Source organism: Pseudochaenichthys georgianus, chromosome 7, assembly GCF_902827115.2.
Source record: "Pseudochaenichthys georgianus chromosome 7, fPseGeo1.2, whole genome shotgun sequence".
NCBI classification, from domain to species: domain Eukaryota; kingdom Metazoa; phylum Chordata; class Actinopteri; order Perciformes; family Channichthyidae; genus Pseudochaenichthys; species Pseudochaenichthys georgianus.
Genome location: NC_047509.1, coordinates 31,894,106 through 31,915,179, shown reverse-complemented (window position 1 = coordinate 31,915,179; position 21,074 = coordinate 31,894,106). Strand labels below are relative to the sequence as shown.

General features: G+C 45.1%; 1 protein-coding gene across 1 annotated transcript in view; it reads right to left on the bottom strand.

Moving 5' to 3' along the window:
* Window positions 1-21,074, bottom strand: part of agrn (agrin) — a 295,804-nt gene that overhangs the window by 67,633 nt on the left and 207,097 nt on the right. Inside the window, exons 9-17 of the mRNA XM_071203838.1 lie at window positions 20,267-20,464; window positions 19,018-19,218; window positions 13,242-13,384; window positions 12,424-12,529; window positions 10,094-10,213; window positions 8,621-8,785; window positions 7,312-7,446; window positions 5,668-5,792; window positions 5,460-5,565 (exon numbers count right to left, since the gene is read on the bottom strand). Coding sequence (XP_071059939.1) covers window positions 5,460-5,565; window positions 5,668-5,792; window positions 7,312-7,446; window positions 8,621-8,785; window positions 10,094-10,213; window positions 12,424-12,529; window positions 13,242-13,384; window positions 19,018-19,218; window positions 20,267-20,464 — 1,299 coding nt within the window. The remainder of the gene's footprint in view (window positions 1-5,459; window positions 5,566-5,667; window positions 5,793-7,311; window positions 7,447-8,620; window positions 8,786-10,093; window positions 10,214-12,423; window positions 12,530-13,241; window positions 13,385-19,017; window positions 19,219-20,266; window positions 20,465-21,074) is intronic.

The following is a 21,074-nucleotide window of genomic DNA, read 5'->3' as shown; positions in this document are numbered from 1 at the left end:
TGCTCATTTTCAGGTTCAGATTTGGATTTTGTGTCTCTACTGTGACATGTTTAAATACTTTAATGTTCAAAAAGTTCCTTATTTATCTCATACTGCCTGTGCTGCAGCACCTCTTTTCACCCTCTGTCTGAAACCACGTTTATTATCATTACGTAGTACAGGTACTAGTAACGAAACGGTTTCTCTGCATTTGACCCATCCTAGTGTTAGGAGCAGTGTGCTGCCATTATTATGTACGGCGCCCGGGGAGCAGTGTAGGGAACGGTGCCTTGCTCAGGGACACCTCTGTAGCACTTGGTCTTGCCGGGACTTGAACTGGTGACCTTCCAGTTGCCAAGCCAAGTCCCTATGGACTTCGCACCACCAATGTTCTTGATCAACCGCTTAGAGATGTCCTGCCCCTCAGTCTGTCACGCTGAATGTGTTGGAGCGCTGGCCATTAGAAGCACAAGCCTCAGATAGTGATGTCACTATGTTACTGAAGTAAACAAAGGAGTCAAATGGAGGCGTTTCAGGCAGGGAGGGAACTTTGCAGACCATTTAAATGCACAAAAAGCTGTATAACACTACAGGAAAGGGAATCCCCCAAAAACATAATATGGCTTCTTTGAATAGTAAGTTATTCTTCATTTCAGATTCCTCGTTCAACCAGGCATTCGTGAAAAACAAACATTTCTTTAAGAATTCAAGGAAACTTAGAAATTGGAGTTCAAGTATTCCTTTAGTCTATTATTACAACCTAGTGTTGACAATAATTTCTTACCTCAGCTTTTACTGAATGTCCGTTTAAAGGTAGGGTAGGTAAGAATGGAGAAACCAGCACGAGTGCGCTAGAATTTGAAAGTACGCAGCCGAAAAAAATCTGCCTCTGCCTTACAGAGCCCCTCCTCCAACACACACGAACGCGCACATGACCAATGAGGGCACGAGATAAGTCTGTGCACAGATGGAAGGCTGACAGGCAGGTAGGCCATCCAGTTACTTTAGCCGGGCCGGCTCAGATGATTGGTCGTGCTTTTTACAGTACTACGGCTTCCACTGATTACATTTTTAATGTACTCATTGTCAAAGCATTTAATATATTCATTGCTACCGGGATGTTAAGAGCATTCCATGGAATATAACAAAAAAGTGTTTCTGAAGTGAATGACCTACCCCACCTTTAAGTCTTCTAGCCACTTATGCTCAACAAAAAAATGAAATTAAAAAAACCTCCACACATATGCAGACACCCGTTTGTAAAAGCAACCTCTGATTAAAAACCCTGCAATGGATGAAATGTCAGGACAATCTGACAAACCTTAAGTAATGGAAGTGCATATAGCGGAATGAATATGGAATATGCCAACAGATGACATTCAGAGTTATTAGCACTAGTGCGCAGCTTGTGTACACACATATGGAATGCATGTTGGCGTGTTGTGAGCCAATGCCTATGAATTATATATCCATATTCAAATGCTGCCCTCCAGAAGCAAAAGCTTTAATCACCAAAAGCCAGTGCCTCCGGTGATGAATGATTGATAGAAATGGGGCAAAAAAAGCTTTAACTCGGGCTTCAAAGACGACACACTGCTGCTCGCATGCGCATCCGTCAACGCCACCACAAACACACTGCTGTCAACAGACGCACCCAAACACACACAGGGGGAAAAGAAGAAGTCATTCCAAATGAGGGAAAGAGGCTCTCTGCAGAGAGACCATCATTACCAATGCAGAAAAAGACTCTGGTGCAAAAGGACAAACTGCATGTGACAAAAGAACGATAAATAGGACCGAAACTCCTGAAAGGATGGGGGGGGAGTGAGTTGGCTACGGACGTGAGCACTTCAGATTTAGCCGAGGCAAGCAGGCGTGACAATACTGTCGTTCTTCCTTTTACTTCTACACGTCCCACGAGTAAAGATGTGTGGGTGAAATGAACGGAACATTAATATAGAACCTATATGCCGCAGATTTGCACCTCATTAGGATTCGCCTAACATTATGTGTAGGATTTAATTACACTTCTATAATCGGTTATTTTATCGGCAATTATTCACCGGGGTGTGAAATGTGATACCTACGGAGACGGCAGAAAAAGCCCAGGAGACACCGGGTGTCAGCTTAAAGCTCGCAGGATATTTGTACGGAGAGAGATTTGGAGTGGAGTGCACAGAGCGGCGATGCTATCACAGAGCATGGTGGCATGCGTTGGCCTTCCTCTTGGCTACACCTGTCTGTCAGGTGCTAGGCGGCCTTGTCTCCCTGGGAAGTGTGTTATGGTGTGTGAGCATATCTCAAGCAGCGAGTTCCGTGACATGGGATAAGGGGGAAGAAGAAGGCGCGTCTGAAAGAGGACAGAGGGACTGGCAGCAGTGTGTGTTCAGCTGATGCTTCTCTTCATCAGGTTTAACAGTCCGTTTGCCTTTTCTTTTTCTCTCAGTGGAGCCGATGATGTCACAGGGCGGAGAGGAGAAACATCATTGTCATCTCGGCTTGTCTAAGCCCTGTAGTTATTGTTGAAAGGTGGCTATTAAGACTGTTTGTGGTGTCAGTCACGCTCAGTGTGGAGGTGGAGGAATGTGAATACAGGAGGGGGAGCACAGCCAAGGGACTTAGGCTTAAGGAAAACATTTTTATATCACACAAAAAGAAGGTTAACAAAACTAGCAGTGGTGAGGGAAACAGTCGGTAACAGAATGTGGGATTGTGCCATGAGAGAAAATGGCAGGAACAGGAGGAGACGTGGTGAAGGCAGCAGACCCTGACACGCAGGCAGAGGGCTGCCCGTGCCATATGCTGCCATTCGTTGCCAATTTGCCCCAAACCTACAGGTGATAACACCATATGGGAGAGGCGGGTCGGCGCCAACTAGGTGGCCATTTTCCCCTGCCGCCAAAATGTGCTCATCGCTCCAAATGCCCTCCCTCTGTTGCTCGCTACAGTGGCTATTTGCATTTCTTTCTATCTGTGTTTTCTCAGATTCCGCTTCATCTTTTGCTGAGAAACACAGCAAAGAAAAACTCCTCCCCGTACTCTGCCCCGCTGCCTTTTTAGCTCGGAGACTTCAGAGAGGGCCGGGTAGCGTGACAGTTAGCTGCAAGCTCTCGGTCACCAGCAGAAACATATTTTAAGAAGCTTCTTCTGCAGTATTCCCTTTCCATTATCGGCCGACTGCGCGGCAGTATCCTCACACTGTGGTAGAATAATACAAAGTCGTGAAAGATCAATGATGTAAAAGGCAAAAAGGAACAACATTCAACTCATTTACTATATAGAGGCCATTGACATTGCTCTCTTGTCAAGCTCGGTGAGCATTAGCATGCCACAGTGCTAGGGCCGCGCGTCTGGAGAAACTGCATGTAAACAGCAGGAGGGGGGGGCGAGCCATGGTGAGGGGTGGAGGCAGAGCAAATGCTAATTCGCACCCAGCCACACGTGAAATGAGCTCGAGATCTAACCCCCGAGCCGACAGCATCGGCGGAGCAGCTACCCGCAGAGCGACCGCATCCGGGGGAAGAAATTAAAAGATCCCGAGACGTCGGGGGGGGGGCCCCGAGCCCTCGCCTGTCTGCTGCTCCCCTGAGGGGCTCCACAGAGGAGGGGACCGCTGCGAGGCAATGCTAGGTGAGGGATTACACACAAAGCCCACGTCTGCATTGCCAGGCAACAGAGGAATGTGACTGGATTCTGGCTCCTTTTTGGCTGGTAACCCACGGCACTGAATGTGTAAGTACCAGATGTTCAGGGACTTATCAAAGCCCTGTCGATCTCTCGCCGAGCCCATTTGGAATCTCTATCCGTGTACCTGCAAATCAACACAGAGCATGTCAACAACCTGTGACCTACTTTGAGTCTGACAAAGACTTCTCAAAGGAGACAACTGGTGACAGGGTTTGGTCACCTGATCGGCACCCGTCGAACATGTCCACCCCCGACATTCTTAACACCTGGCCGAGTCACACAGCTGGCCCTGCTCCCCCCCACCGAGCTCACTGACGACATCTTTAGGACCCCGTTGTGACACAGGCATGCAGTCGGTGCAACAACTCCCCTGTACATGAAGACCCTGGCCTTTGGCACGTGTCCTAACACCTATTACACATTGCCAACCCTAAACACGTCCATCAGCATCTGGGCCCGAGGAAGAGCTCTCCATTTTCACTCAGTACAAATGCTTCCTGTCTGGCAACGTAAAGCAGATTGACGCAGTTCCCCAACAGGAGGGCCAAACCCCTACAGAGCGTTGATAACTCCAAAACGAAAGTCTTTCCTGCTGTGTGGGGTTGCAGATTGAACTTCAAAGCTGTTGGTTTAAAACACTAATAGCGCGTTTCCACTGCAGGCCTCGCTCGGTTTGGTTAGGCCTTATTAGGCCCGGCTCACTTTAATGCGCCGCTTCCATTACAGTTTAGGAACTGGGGTAGTTACTATAGTAACGCAGTGTAGGCGGAGCCGTGACGTCATCTTCAATGAGAGCCCCAGAAAAACAACACAGCCGTTAGCTCTTAGCACTCAGAGCTCACAGCTCTTCATATCTGTTCAGAAACTAGACACAAGTTAAACAAGTACAAACCACCACTGTCTGTGTCATGGCGAATACAGTCACTGGTTTATTTATGTCTGTATAGGCCGTTGTTGTGAGTGTGGAGTCTGTGGACGGTCGGAGCATATATAACGTTAGCTTAGCCAAGCTCCATTCAGAAAACACGCATTTAAAAAGGGTTCTTCGCCTGCCGTCTGTCTGCAGACTTGTCAAAGCGTTAATTCATGGTTTTTACTAACCGGTATCAGTATGTTGTTACTTCGGCATCATTTTGAAACGTGTATTACAATTAAATCACGGTCAAATATGTTCATCTTGTTGTAGTTGTAGCCCCCTTGCCAGAGATTCTCTCTCTAGTTTAGCATACTCAGCCTGACTCAGCCTGGTTGTTCCTGGCCCTAGAACCACCATTTAGTCGGGCCAGAAAAAAGGTGAAAAAGTCGCCCCGGGCCAAAACTAGGCCAAGTGGAAACGCAACCAAAAACGGGCCCCGCGCGGCTCGGCACGCTTAAAGCGAGCTACCCGCTGCAGTGGAAACGCGCCATAATATCTCTCTCTCTTATTCTAACTTGTATTCGTCTTACTAGAAGGGCATAGACTAACTACATAGTTGCTGTAAGACGATCCTAATTGAGGAGCTTGAGATAAAGCAGTATTACAAACAACATGATCTCCCTCCTTTTCTTGAATCTTATCCACGAGTCACGAATGTGTCATTTGGAGCAACATATTTGGATTCAAACAGTGCGATTGCTCTTGCTGCAGGATCATGGGCGACACAGTTCTGGGTAAATGTGCACACGTGTTTCTCTGACTTCCTGACAGGCGGGGGAACAGCAGGGGGAAGATGATTTGTGGCCCACAGCTCGGCTCATCATCTGCTGACAGCGGTCGGCCGTCCATGATGCAAGGGGGCTCCGGGGGGGCTCACCTGTGCACTGTCCGGAGTGCTGCACTGTGATGTCCTTGTCCTGCCTGCAGGCGATGGTCCTCAGCTGGCACTGGTCGGCGTAGGTCACCCCGTCTGAGCCGCACACCTGCTCCACAGAGACAGAGACAGAGAGGGGGAGATGGGAACACATGTTACCTCCTTGCAGGCCGCTCAAACTAACTGTTGCAAATCGCACCGTGAGACCCACCTTTGTTTTGCTTTTCTCGTCGCAGTCTGGGGAAGGACACTCGCAGTGGGCCTGGTCGTTCACCTCGATGCATGTAGCTCCGTAACTGCACACTAACTCCTCACATGAGGTGGGGGGCTCTGGACCTGTGGAAGAAATACGTTTGTATTGTAAAACATGCCGTAGTCTCAATATCATAGAGTTTATAGCAATGGAGCATACAGTAGCTGCATTATGGATCCTGTTGTGGCCGGTGTGGAGCTACATTAAAAGACATGTTTGACATTTACATAATCTTTGCTAACAAACAAATGTTCTGCCAGTTAAAAAGAGTGTATTCATACTACAGATGTTGTTTTAAAGCTTACATCACTTTTGACTCCTAACTCTGCAAAGTGACATAAATCGTTCAATAATTTTTAGTGTTAGTAGTAATATTATTGTTTTTTGCATCAAATTGGAAAAAGGAATTTGAAAGGAAAGAACAAGCATTGGCAGGCTTTTAGAACATCCTGTTGTATTTGCCTCTAAACTAAAAACTAACTTTGACAAAGAAAGAGAAGAAAAAGTTAACTATGCAGAAAAATTAACACAGTAGACAGCAGTGCAATTAAAAAACGAATGCAGAAATAAAACACGACAGGGGGGAACTATTAGAGAAAATATAAACATGTTTTTTTAATATATCTTTTCAGTTATATCCAACAAAGAAAAACGATTTTTACTAATTTGACATATTTGACCTCCCCCTCTCTCTTGTTGATTTAAATATGCGAGAAGGTGTTTTATTACTCTGACTATGTGTCTAAGTGACACAGTGACCTATTTTTTACGCCCACAGTAGTGCAGCGGTAATGTAATCATAACATGGTCTAGTTATTGTACCTGTATGCAACACTGAATGATTCATGTTTTAATAGCATTTCGCCCAAACTGCTTAACTCTGGTTAAAAAAGAGTTATGAAAAGGAGTGCACTCGGGGATATTTATATATATATTTTCCCCCACAGATCTCTCCTGAAGCTCTCCAAAGGAAGCGTTTGAAGCCGCCGCAGCAGGGTCTGCAGCCGGGGAGCCCAGCATCTACCTGCCGGGTTGGCGAGTGTGGGGTCTTTGCATTGTTGCTACATCACACAGGCTTAGAGCACCCCCCATCCCTTAGCACCGGCTTTCATGTGCTACTTCATCTTTTCATCTGGCGGGGCGTGTGGCAGAGTTCCCCACCACTGTGCCGACTGCTGGCTTCATTAAGCGTTTGACTTCCAATCGATATCTGATGGTGCATCTTAATCAAGCAGCTGCAGACCCCCGCAGCAGGAACTAACATTTCCCTGCAACCGGCTTTTTATTAGCTTGTGCAATCACCGGGGCTGTTTTTATTATTAATCGAAGTGCATAATAGTCAGAGCGTACACATTGCAAATCGTCCAAAATGGAGTGTGTGGAGAAAATATCAATGGGTCCATGTCATTTGTACACTCCACTATTTTCCAAATCACTATCGATATACTGCCCTGCAGCCGCTTCCTGCCCGTGCCAGTAAAACAGATGGATGTGAACATCACAGAGAGAGAACACTGGCTGCTCCGAGATCAGACGAGCACTTTGAAAGGATGTAGGGAGGTTGTGACGGAAGAGAAACACCGCCACAGGTCGGTGCTCTACCTTTGTCGCAGCCGTTGGTGCTTCCGTCTTGACACAGGTTGCACTTCATGCCCTTCACTCCCGTCTTGCAGGAACAGAGGCCCGACATCTGCTCACAGTCGTCCCGAACCGAGCCTGCGGCGTCGCAGTTACACGCTGCCATGGAGATGTAAGAGGGAGAGAAAGAGAGATGAGAACACAATTAGGTACAATCACAGGAAGAGCTTTGGTTTAGTTTGAGGCAACACTTCTCTGAACGTCTCGGAGACAAAGGTTGAGAATAGTTCACGCAGCCCGAGGGGCCGCAGGAGGAGTGTGCAACAGAAACTCAAGAAAACAACCCCAGGGAAGGACATCATGTTCCTGGAATCAATGATGTGTGGTTTTTTTCCCTCCCCTCCCGCGGAAGCTGGTATTGGTGTGCGCTGTGCTGTCTGCTTACTGTGGGTAAACCTTGTTAAGGTCAGGCCACGGGTGAGACATCCCGCTGTTGACTGAAAATGCTCCGTGGCGTTGGGAGCGCATGTCCTGTGTCCCCCCCAGCGGCAGGACACGAGCTGGTCACCATATTGCATTACAGCAGACAAACAAGGGGTCCTGACCCCACTCCTCACTCGAATACAAATGAAAACGGTTCATTCGATACAGCCTTGACATGACTAAAGGACACAGTAGGTTTGCCTCTTTTTATAAAAACCTACCAGCTGTATATTAGCCATGTTCTAAACTTGTAACAGTCAACAAGGTATGCAAGGATGTTTATCTAAAAAGTTCATATTCATTGGTTTTGCCATCGATTCCAAGAGATATTTATTTGACTGCTATGGGGTTGAGATATAAATCTTCTCTCTCCCGACAGTGGAATCCAGTCATGCTTGGTTCTATTTGAAAAGGTTTTGTGATATCTTCCCCAGAAGGTATATGGCTCCATCCCAATCAAATAAGGTGAGTGAAATGTTCCATAATTCAACGATAACTTATTTTATCCCGTTTCTTAACAGTAACAGGAAGTGAGATCTTGTTGTTGTTATTATAAAAGATGTTAATTGACATGAAATAAACATTGATGTCTATGATATCAATCTGGTACATTTATATGTAACAGTACAATTAAGAGTAAAGTCATACATCTGCGAAAAATGAGCAGCTGTAGTCCGCTCACCCCTTATGAAAACAAAGTGGAAATGTACATACGCATTCTTTGGGAAGAAACACAAAGCAGCACCCAGCACTGCCACATGGCACAGCTCCTACTGTTGTAGTCACATGTCACGGTGCAGTCAAAGCACATTCGATAAATCGGCAGGGAAACAAAGAGGCGATTCCTTACGCGTGCATCCGCTGATGTTCTCCGTCACGATGCCGCGGAAGTTCCAGAAGCCCGGCTTGCAGCGGTCACACTTCTGTCCGCCCACGCCTGGCTTACAAGAGCACTGTTCGCTGGTGGGATCACACGTCCCCTTGTAGGAGCCGTAGACGTTACACTGACACGTACCTGAGGAGAGCACATCAACACATCACTGCTTTATGCCTCTCTAGCTGTGAAACAACCCGTTACGGCCCGTCCACACTACAGCTTCAAAAAAAGCTTGGAGCTGGGCGTGTCTGAAGCTCGACCAACAACCAATCACATGAATCTCCCGCCCCTGACACACAAGTAGGGATGCCAGCGATTATTCGAATATTCGCTACAGTCTCCATAATCGAATATTATTTTTAAAAATCGATTTTATTTATATATTTTTTTTTTTATTATTTATGTATTTTTTTTTTTTTCTGGCTTAGTTTCAACCAAAATATATATAAATAATAATATATATATATAATAGTAATAGTATTAATAATTGTCATTGGTCACACCACCAGTTTGTTTTACTGTAAACTTGGAGGAAGCCTGCGTGCAGAGCAGACTGCTGCTGCAGCACGCTACACACCGACCCCGCCCCCCCTCTCTCTCACACGTGCGACTAAAGATGAACAAAGCGACAGGTAAAAAGAGTTCCTCATCGTGGAACTACTTCGAACTTACAAGTCCAAAGGTTATTATTCGCCAGGGCTGCCGAATAATCGATTTTGATCATGGTCAGTTTCTGGCAACCCTACACACAAGCAGCGGTTTGATTGGCTAGAGCTTGTACTGGCATATGATTTGATTGGCTGACGCTTCCACCGAAAGCTTCAGAAGCTTCAAAAGTTGAACATTGCTCAACTTTTGCAGCCTGAAACGCCAGGAAAGCTCCGCTCGGCTTCCCACAATGCAGTTTGGCGAAAAGTGACGTCACCCCATTCAAAGTGAATGGGCAGACGCATTGGAAACCGTTTTTGAAGCTGTCGAAGCTGTAGTGTGGACGGGCCGTTATCCTGTGGCTTACAACAGCTGGATACTGCTTGCTATGATGGATATTAAATATTTATGCTAGTCTGGAAATATTGGGTAAGCCCTGTTCGGCAAATAAAAAGGTGGATAAAGTGTGCTTAGGTGACTTCCCCGTCTCTAAATCTCCGTATATCCATATTTCCCAGTCTGCATTTTCTCCATCCCTATCCCGCGCTAAGCACTTGATGCAGCGTTTTCTCCCCCCATCTGTGTGCTATAATTCGTCATCAGATGAAGAGATTTCATTCTGTTGATATGGCGCAACATTATCATAATTATTCGTCGGATTAAGATGAAACGTTTTCCGCTCTGCAACTTTGGTAATTGCAGTCGAGGACAAGTCCCATATGCTGAACGAGCAGATAGCATCTCAAACGTTCTGCATACAAACGCAGGGGTCAACGGGGACGTAGGTGGGTGACTTACTAGGACATCCAGCCAGTCCGACTCCGAGAGCAGCAGTCATGTTGTCGTGGCAGCAGCCGTACACAGACTCGCTGCAGTGCTGGGGCTCCGACAGCTCCGGTAGAGATGTGGCTGAAATCGCTGATGAGGGAGGAAGAAAAAGGGAGGGGTGGGATGAGAGATGGAGAGACAGAAGAACACCAACATTTGAGTGATTATGGAAAAACGGAGGGGGGGGGGGGAAGGAATTAAACAACACAATCTCCGAGCTACATGTAACTTTTTGTATTGCCAACTATGCGATTGGCTGGAGGGGCAGAGGTGGAGAGGCTGGCAGCCGGATTCAAGATAAGCATTCTATTTTCTACTTCCTCCACAATGGCTCAGAATCAGGGGGAAAAAGATGCTATTACCTCCAGTGAAAACAAACAATGGTGCCGCCAGAGAATGCACAGCGGCTGACATTTACCACCTACCAAGAGGCATGTTCTCTTCATTTGTTCTTGTCTAATATTATCGGAATAGCAGTGCTGGTCTACAACCTTCCCAAACAAATAAATAAAGAAACACTCGATGTCAGGGAATGTGCCAAGCAGATTCTGCCTTGCGTGTGGAGAGCTCCTTTTGTGCGAGGATGCAGCAGCCTTCAAACTGGTCCGACAGCTCGGAATAAAGAAGTACATTCAACAAAGTCAAAACAAATGTGTTCCCGAGAATCTGGCGCTTCTCCAGAAATGGGAAGAGAACAACAAAGCAAACACGAGGAGGGTGTTTCTGGGCGAGGCAGAGATGTAATTGTTGAGTTTTTGTCCAGACTTCGGTGTGCAAAGTAAAGTTGGAGAGATAGAAAGTAGGGATTTTTTTTCTCTCTTTTCTTTCTCTGTTCCCCGCCCGATCTCTTTCTCTTGTGTTGCTCATTTAGAGTGTGGAGGCTGCAGACACAGGGTCATAAATCACACTGTTACTGGTGTGGATATGAGCCTCAGCCTAATGGTGATGACTCGCCGCGCTCTTTTTCCAGTGCTTTCCCACTCCAGAGATTGGGCTTTGGACACAGTTCATTTAACCTGCCACATTTCCAGAGCTCCCTTTCAGCCATCTGTACTGAGCCTATTAGGACAAGGCTGAACTTTTAATTTCATATGTTCTTCCACCCTTCAAGGGTTTCTTCTCTTCAGCGGCCATTGTCCGGCTCTCTGTTATATTACCCTCACATTTCCAAGGTCTGCTACAGCCCTTCCAGTGTTTGTGGGCTTTTTGTATTCTTCCCTCAAGGGCCCATCTGCACTTTGCTCATCTCGCAAAACAACAAGTATTTTTATTGGATTTCACTGAATCCCTGACCCAGATTTAAGTTTGAAAGCAGCTGAAAAAGACAGTTTGAAATGCTACAGTATGGTAGGTAAAGTTTACAAATGTGCGGATGTAGGCACATCATTTTTTGTAATCATCAGAATAAACAAAATGGCTTTTAGTGAGATAAGTTTCTGCAGTCGAGGTCAAATGAAGTTTCTCCCTACATAGCTAATGGGGAGGACAGTTCAATTCCCAAAGATCCGAGTAGTTTCCATTTGCCAATAGGAAAGGAGAGCCCAGAGCTCTAGTACCCATAGAGGGCTCTTAAAAAAAAAGGATTGATTATCCACGGATGGTGGTGGAGAAGCATGACAGTCAGTGCCAAAGGAAGGGGAGGAATCTGCAGGGATATGTGTGAAAACACTGGCAGCTCCCCTCTTTCTCACTCTCTCTTCCACTCTGTCCATCCTCCTCTATTGGACAACCCAGGGGGAATCAAACCGGCTGGAGTGATCACACCAAACCCCTCAAGTGCCTTTTTGCTCAACTCCCTGGCATGTACTAGCAAACGCTTTTCATTTAACATCGCCATGGAGAGGAGGCTAACCTTTGCCACCCTGACCTGACTGTGATTAATTTGCATGCAAAGAGAGGGGTTTTATATAAGAGTAATTGCGGTATCACAAAGTAGTCAAATGGTTTAAATTGTGAGAATGTCTGGGCAGGAAAAGAGAATCATTATTGCTATCAGCTCGATCCGACATGCGCCCGTGAGAGAGTGTCTTATCTCTGCACGCTGGCCGGCCCCAGAGGAACGTTCAGTTTCCAGAAATTGGTGTCGTTAAGTCAACCTACCCTGAGCAAATGACCCAATCATACACATCTCCCCCTCTTCAGTTCATTTTCTTATGGTTACAGTTGTCACTTTGCAGAGAGACACACAGAGTTATACTCTACTGCCCCATCGATGGATGAAATGAGTGGAGAAATGCGAATGAGACGTGGTGAGGGTGCTTTTGAGCTATGACAAACTGTGATTGGTGCAATGTACAAACCTGCACAGGCTCCCTGATTCTGAATCAACAAGTGCTCCTGTTTCTCACATCTGGCCTTCTTCAGCTGGCACTCGTTGCTGTAGTTTTTGCCATCCGAGCCACAAACCTACGAGAGAACCACAGGCAGGTGAAGGTATGGTCATAGTCGGCTCAGCTATACGGTCACTTCACTTGAAAGTAAAGCTACAGTATACAACCTGTGTATGTTAGCATTGCCCTATGTAGATCAGTGGATGACAGCTGAGAAGGAGGCCAAGTAATGATTATTTTAATTTTATTGACGGTTATTTTTGGAGATTATTTGTTTAATCCTTTTGGCAGCAAATAATGACAAAGATCAATCCCTTCTAAGATGTTCATTTTATAATGATATAAAGGCCTACATCTGTTATTTTAAAATACTTAATACAACTTGTAAAATCAGAAGTACAGTACTTCATCTAGGACCGTTATGTTGACGGGACATAATAAGTCTTAGTACTGTCAAAAATGTAAACAAATCCGTTTTTTACACCGATATTGTTTATTTTAATAATTCAATTTGGGATGACTTTTTGCAGCAAGATGATTTAAACTGGAAGTATACAATTGTTCAGGAACCCTGAACCCAGATTTCAACATATATTTTTTATATTTCATATTTGTAAATGTTGCCCAATTTGCACCTAGAGAATCATTCAATGATGTTACAACGAAGGTAAAGACAACTATCTGGATTGCTTTTGCTGAAGAAAACGTGTGGGAATGCAGCTCTTTGATGTTTGTTAGTTCACTTTGTCTCTGTACATTAAATGTGTTTTAATTAGTGGCAGCCGTACCGTGTTGTGAGGCACACTCTGACAGGTGAAGTCACACATACAGCGATCGTCTTCGGCATCCTCGTCCCACGAGCCTCCGAACATGCGACAGCGGTCCTGTTCACAGCTCTCCGCGCCTGATCCTGACTCTCCTGAGCCGCAGTCTGCATTAGAAACACACCATAATACACAGCGTCATTAATAAAACATACAAACCCACAAGGGACATGCCCTTTTAACACTGCGCCAGGTATAAACAGCGTCCTACTTACATTTCTCTTTAAGTTACGGCTACATTTACACATGAGGAACATGGCAAAGTTAGGATCATTTACATTTCCCTCATGCTGGTGGTGGAGAGAGGGAAGTAACGGGGCTGCTGCTGGTAGTAGAAGATAATGACCAACTGTAGTTGAGAGCAAGATATTGACTAAATAAATTAGACACAAAATATTTGCACACAAGCGAGGCATCCTTTTCATTTCAATTAAATCACAGACAAAAAAGAGGAGGGAATTATTAACTCCGGCTTCCAAGTGTGTGAGGCAATTGGTGGCAAGGCCTGCTTTATGGGTGCCTGCTCCCCGATATGAGAATAAAACTAATTGCAAAGTGTTCTGTAAAGCTGTACCTGCTACTTTTTAACTGTGACCCTGGGAGGCCTTTTATTTGCGTCAGAAGTGCACTGGGTCGAAGTTATTATGCTAAAAGAAAGGTAGCAAGGCCAAACAAAGTCCCACAATCAACGGGATTTGTGGGTTCACAAAACTGTCATCGCTGAACTATTGTGCAAACCTTTGCACAAGGTAGGACAACTTTAACACAAGGTAAGCAATCCTTACATGAAAAGGGGGGAGACAAACATTACCAGCAGGGCCGTTTATGGAAAACAAATAGTTTTTTTTTTGCGTCTGTAGACTGGGGGAGGATCCTGCTTTTGAAGTTGCAAATTCCACCTCCAGTGGAACTCCGGAGGGAGATTAGGTGAATGTGGGGACTGAAAGCTGGAGAGAATGTCAGTCGGAACGAGGGAGGCACCCCGGGGGCTGGCAGAAAGTTCATGTGAAACTAATGCGTTATTCAAAAAATGAAAAAAGGAACGCAGTTAAGCTAAAAGCTCCCCGCGTAGCCTGTTACGGTCTCAGGCACTTAGGATGTTGGACCCAATTGCAGACAGGGAGACAGAGGTAAAGTATTGCAAGATACTTTATTTTTCCATGACTGGCAAAAATGAACAAAAAGGTAACCACCAAAACTCTAGTCGAGATGACAAAAAACAGAGAACAAAAAATGAAGGCGCTCCCGCAGTGAGGAATCAAAAACCTTTCATGAGTACCAGGAGCATAGACCTCACCATGACAATAGACAAGACGAACCGACACTGAACACTGGGAGACAGGGGAATTTAAACACAGGGTAACTAGACACAGGTGGGAACAATCAGGAGTGGGGCTGACACTGATGAGCACAGGAGACACACAAGGAGTGACAGGTGAAAACACTCAGGAACTTAGACACACCAGGGAAACTAACGACAGACATGAAAACACAGGGAAAAGAGACCAGACAAAATACAGGGAGGAAAACATGACAAGGAGAACGGGAAAAACACCCACGCCTAGACATAGAAACGTGACATGACATAATAATCCCGACATAGCCTTGGAAAAACATCAGGTAATCAACTTGTTATTTCCTCTTCCCGTCTACTTTTAGGGCTCTTTCAACCCCTCGGTATTGACGCGCCTTCCTCTAATGGTGTAATCAATGTCGCCGTGATGGAAGTACCACTTAGCATAACCCATCTTCTAAAGTAGATTATGGAGCGGGTCAGAGAGCGGGGGGGGCAGCTGAAGCCCCAGTTGTCCTTTGATATGGGTCATCAGCAATGGGCTGTGACGGCTCTGAGTGGTCGATGCAGTGGAAGAGGCCTTCACTTCATTACATGGAACTGGAGCTTCGTGTAGAGGCCACACCCCCCCCCCCCCCCCCCCCCCCCGCAAACATCAGGACTCACTCCGTCTCATTTTTACGCCAGCACCACTCTCCGACCCTAATCCTTTGTGCTTGAATCTGCAGTCGTGGCTACTTATCGATTGCTGGCCCACAGTCCTTTTTAAACATAACAGTTTGTGACGGGGCTAATGCACAGGCTAATGGCGTTCAACTACCAGTGGCATAGCGGCAGATATCTGAAGTTAGATCAACAGTAAAGGCTTCTGACTCCATGACAGATGAAAACAAGAATTAATGAGAGCTTGCGGCATTGGTGTACTGTACAGCGACTCAGCAAGACGCAACAGAAAGAGAAATGCAGGAGTAGCCAATTCGTATTCTGCTCAGGCCCCCCTCACGGAGACGAGATAAATAAATAAATAAAAGAGGTGAGACATTAGAATGGAATAAATAAAAGTGAAGGGCGAAGGGGGGTTCTAATTAGCTATTGCTCTTTGATGTGCCCTGCCACCCGCGCTGCATATGAACCTTTCAATTAATACATCCCCAGCAAAGACGGCTGCATCAGCTATTCTCTCGGCACTGGCCATCCGCTCCTTTTTACTCAATCATGTCAGAAACCCACAGTGTATTTAGCCAAGGGGAGCTCTATTAAGATGGCAGCATTCGAGAGAAGAAGGGAAATGAATAGCGTGAGACTAACGTCCAAGGTAGAAAGAGAGCTGAAAAAAACGTTATGTGGATTTGACAGTGAAAAGAATGAATAAGTGATGCCATGTGGAAATGTTGGAGAAACAGAGGGTGGAGAACAAGCTGAGAATGAGGGTAAATAATAGAGGAGATGCAGCCTGGAGATGTTTTGGTGGACCAGATAAGTTGTGTTTACATCAAGGGCTCCAGGAGCGATCACATTTAATGGTGATACTTTGATATTATGACATGCGCGAATGTCAACTCGGACATCGATCATTGGGAACGCTGTTGGGCAAAGGTCTAAAATGACACTGGTCTTTGCTGAAGGATCAGTGTGGCGCCATTAGCCTTTGTTTTGCCTCCATCTATCAGTCCCTGCTCTTTGACGGATGTGACAGCGTGTTAGTCCAAATAAAGTCCTGCGAGATTGAGAGGGATGGGACGTCACGCCTCGGCGCAACAAAAAGGGATGGCATGTTTGGAGACGGCGGCGGGATAGAAGACGTTGTGTTGCCTCAACAGAAGGTCACGAGCCCTGTGATGGATGGACCACGAGGGATCAAATCCGCTGATCTCACTCGATGAGCTCTTTCCCCACCCAGCTGCCCACTTTGCTTCATTTTTACCGCCCTTTCCCGTCTTCCGGAGCTTTTATTGATCTGATTTGTACAATGTGAGGAGCTGAGGGTGCACCACTGTGTGAATCTTTGCTCATAAACTTGTTTATTAAATGTCTATTCATTTTTAAAAAAAAAAGAAGAAGAAGAGGCCTGCCCCCTCGGTTGGGGATGCACTGCTCTCAGTTGCCACTTTGTCAGTGTCGGGAAAAGAAGCTGAGGCCAGGCCTACCCGGGTGTGAAATTAAACAGGTGATACATTTCCCTTTATGGCCAACAGTGGGAACACTGTCATTTTTCATTACTGTTAAACTAAAGGCGGCAGAAAACAACTTCCATTTTTTTTGTAATGCTCTATGCCCGATCCCCCCCTCCCGACAAGACTAATGAGGATGGTTTTTAAGTCTATTCTACGTAAGGGAATAAATCTCATGTTCACTTCCTCTTCAGGCTTATCTTAGGTATGAAGTATTGAGCTGGAGGTTGTGCACACAGCTGATGTGGAGCTCTGCTGCTGTCTCCAAAGCAGCCAGGAAATACAGTCTTTGGTCTTATTTATTGTGACTGATTGCTGTATTACACTATATATAAAAGCTACCATCCATACACCTATGGGTGGTGATTCATATATCCTATCTTACAGCAGCCAAAGAGAAGCTTCCTAAAGATATTTTCAGGCAAGGGACAGAGCAGGCAGATTTCACCCCTAGGGTGAAATGTATCGATTGAGCACAATCCCATCCCCACCGTCATCTGTGAAAGCATCGGTGCCCCCTTTATCAAGAGGCACCATTTCAATGGAGAAGAGTGCAAAATAGAGAGACTTGAGTGGGTGGGATGGCACGGCGGGGAGCAACGGGGGAACAAAAAGAGAAAAAAACGATTCTTTTGTGTAAGCCTGATGGTTTTCTCTGAATCAAAATGAGCAACTGATGAAAAAAGGGAATGATGTGCAGACACAGTATGACAAAGAGAGAATCAAATATGAAGAATATGTGCGCCAGGAGCGAAGCAATGCCCTTGGGGAGGCAGAAGAGACGAGCAGCAGAGAGAGTGTGCAGACGTTGGGTTGGTTGTGACAGTGAGTTTCTGTGCACACATTTCTTCATGCTCCACATACAAAAAAGGTCACTCGTCTCAGTCAATGAAATTATGTTAAATCGACCACAATTCGCATCACAGGCTCAGGGCCAATATTGGACAATGTTAGAGAAAGTTTAAAAAAAAAAAGGAAAAGAAAGGAACACCGCTGGCGAGCAATCAAAACGGAAGAGGATTCCTCTCATCTCTATTTGCTCTGTCCTCCATCTATCCCCTCTTTTCTTCTCCCGAGACGTCCCCCCCGCTGGCAGGTGTAATCTGCTCCCCTTCACACCTTGTCAGAGTAAGAGTGTGTTGACGTTGGCCTGACAACCAGAGGATGGCATGTTGCTCCCTCCAGAGTTGTCCCTTAGACGGGCCCCAGCGGCTGTGAAACCCTGCCTCGGTCTGTCAGCGCTTATCAAGATATGATTTGCACGCTGAATTAGATCTAGTTTATTCAGAATGTGGAGGAACAACGGAGCTAGAAATCAGAGACACTCACATTAAGGGCCATCAGTCACACACTTTAAAGCATAATTGGATTGAAAGGGTTTGCATACTGTACATTCTCAAATAAAAAATCGATGCAAAACAAATAAAACATGGGCTCTATTTAAAGAAGAGGGAAATGACTTGTTCTACAATGGCTTGAATGGCAAATATTGAGTAGACATTTTTATGTGTGCACGTTTCTGTTTTTTATACTTCAACAGGGTTACCACGCCTTTATGAGGTTCATTACTGTGATATTACCGTTAATGTTTCTAATATTTATCTTTAAGAAAAAGGGTTTGAATCCGGTCCAAGGCCAGATTGAAACCCTGGGTCCTCAGCACACAAAGTGTAATGTCTTATACAGCTTTCAACATCTGTGCAAGAAGAGTTTTCACTGATGGAGTAAAAGTATGAACAACAATATTTATTTTTCTATTTAGAACAAATGTACCTCAACGCATTTGTTCTAAATATCACAAGAAAAGATGCAGGTAAGGAAAGAGGGAGGCTTGTTACTAAGATATGATGACATATAATAAAAATGTGGTGTATAACAAATAAAACGTGTCTGCTATGATCCTGGGTCTACCTGCAGGTGAAATAAATTAAAACCATTTGAGAATGTTTCTGCAACAGAGGCAATGAAGTGACGAGAGACGCACTTATAAAAAACAAACAAGACCATTAAAATGCGCCGCTGACCTGATCTTAATCACCCAGAAGTCATTGCTGTAGCTGTAATAGCTTTTCCTCGATGGACACGCAGTATGACTCCCCCTGCATCGTGTTCTATGTAAGCCTGTGTGCATGCTGCTGGTGGCATAAGAAACCATTATGTTGAATTCATCAGTTGACTGGATGCCGTACTACAGGTCAGTTGATAAAGATGATTGCACCATTTTAAAAGGCCAATCGGTGAACATCATCACGCCATTTTAAAGTCCATTTCCTACCTTCGTCGCAGCTGCCAGGCTTGGCTGCATCGATCTTCCTCTGCTGCTCGCAGGAGGCTGTGCGGAGCTCACACTCGTTGTTGTAGGTGGTGCCGTCGCTGCCGCACACCGGGGAGAAGGCCTCGCCCGAGCACTGCGGGCACTCGCACATATTATGGACGCAGCGGGCCCCCCAGGCACACACGGTGCTGCCGCAGGTTTCTAAATCAGAGCAAGAACGGGTCAATGGGTTGTTTCAAAGGATTTCAATCACACCAGACCTTTAAACGCAGCTCTTAATTAATTAATGAATGATCTGATCTTTATCTAATTACCATGCATGGCATTTTCTCTCGTAATATATCCCTCTCTTGAAACTGACATATGTTCGCTTATTAATTCTTCATCTGGCCAGGTTTGTTGGGATATGAACTGCCTCCACGCGGCTGAATGAGGCTCCTCCCGGGCCTCACTATTATTTTATATTTTCACATTTGATTTAAAGCTGCAGAAAAGGAACTCCCACCGTCTCAATGGACGCAACCTTTGCATATCACGCATTTGTCTAAACTTCTACATTTGCAGAGAAACGTTCATAGTCTTCCTCTGCTCATCGAAACAATAGTTAATTAACAATTCATGTTTTCTGTTCAACCTTGCCTGCTTAAAACTGCACAGCTCTCAGAATAATCTGTAATAATCTGGTTATACTTCCTTTTTTATAAGTACATTCAAATGTATAATACTTTTTTTTAAATAATTCTATATTTGATCCTTTTACATCTAAATCCCTCTAACTGTGTTAATGAGTAACATTTCACCAAAGCAAACTCCTTGTATGTGTAAACCTACTTGGCAATACAGTGGTGCAGGAAGGAGTTAGCATTTCACAACTTCCAATATCCTCGTATTGAAATCATTGTTTTTTTAGTTCAACCTGAAATAAGGTATATAATACCTTACTTTACATAATAATAATAATAATAACATAAGCTTATGAGATGTAATTTAGGCTCTTCTGTTGATTGCATGTACGCTTCAGAAATCACAAATTGGTGGTAATATGTTTATAATAATCTGCCGAATAAAAATGATATGTATCATAAAAGCGTGTTCGTCCACACATTTTATTTTCTGCGATATTCCAAACCCCATTAGGCGAGGGAGCCATGGTGATTGTAATGTCCGGGTCGGCCTACAAACAGACGTCATCACTGCACTGTTATAAACCTGCTTCTGGTTCTGATGACACTGTATGAATGTTACTTACTGCACTCGCCCTGGCTGACCACTCGGAGGTCCATCTGTTGTTTGCAGGCGCGCACGTGCAGCTCACACTCGCTGTTGTAGGTGTTTCCGTCGCTGCCACACACAGGCTGGTGGGACTTCACACACTCCGACGCACACACACACTGCCCGCTCTGGGCATCGCAGATTGCCCCGAAAGAGCAGTTGGCACACGAGTCATCTAGATGGAGATAAGGAAGAAGGTGAAGGCTCAGCACGTGTGTGGATGTGTGTGTTTCAGTGTGTTTTGTTGCTAGTTTCTTGCATGTAATTAATACATGGCCTGACTACACATCTTTAACTCTACATTTTTATATTTTATATAATATGGGCGGAACATTTATTTTTAAGCCCTTTTAACACAATAGCAACTTCTATCAACATAATGTTATTGCGGCATAAAGATAGCAGTAACATGCTGTTAGCAGAAATCATATGTTGACAGCCATTTAACAACTAATTGGTGAAAATGATTTGTTGTCTTTCTTGACAAGTTGTGATTCTGACAGCAGGCGTAGTTTAATGATGCAGACATAGGAGAAGTGCAGAGATGCAAAGTTTCCATACTGAGCGGTGAATTCCCCAACATGGATTGTGGCCGCTGATGAGAAGATGAATTGTGCATAATGTGCAACTGCTACAGTATCTGCCTCATATCAAGGTCGACTTTACAAAAGATAATGAACACCCACTACGTTTTGAATCTGCATGCAATGCGCCTTCTATTTGTCGGGAAAAGGGGATACATAATGAGTTTATTTGTTTAGAAAATTCTATTCTATTATTGGTAT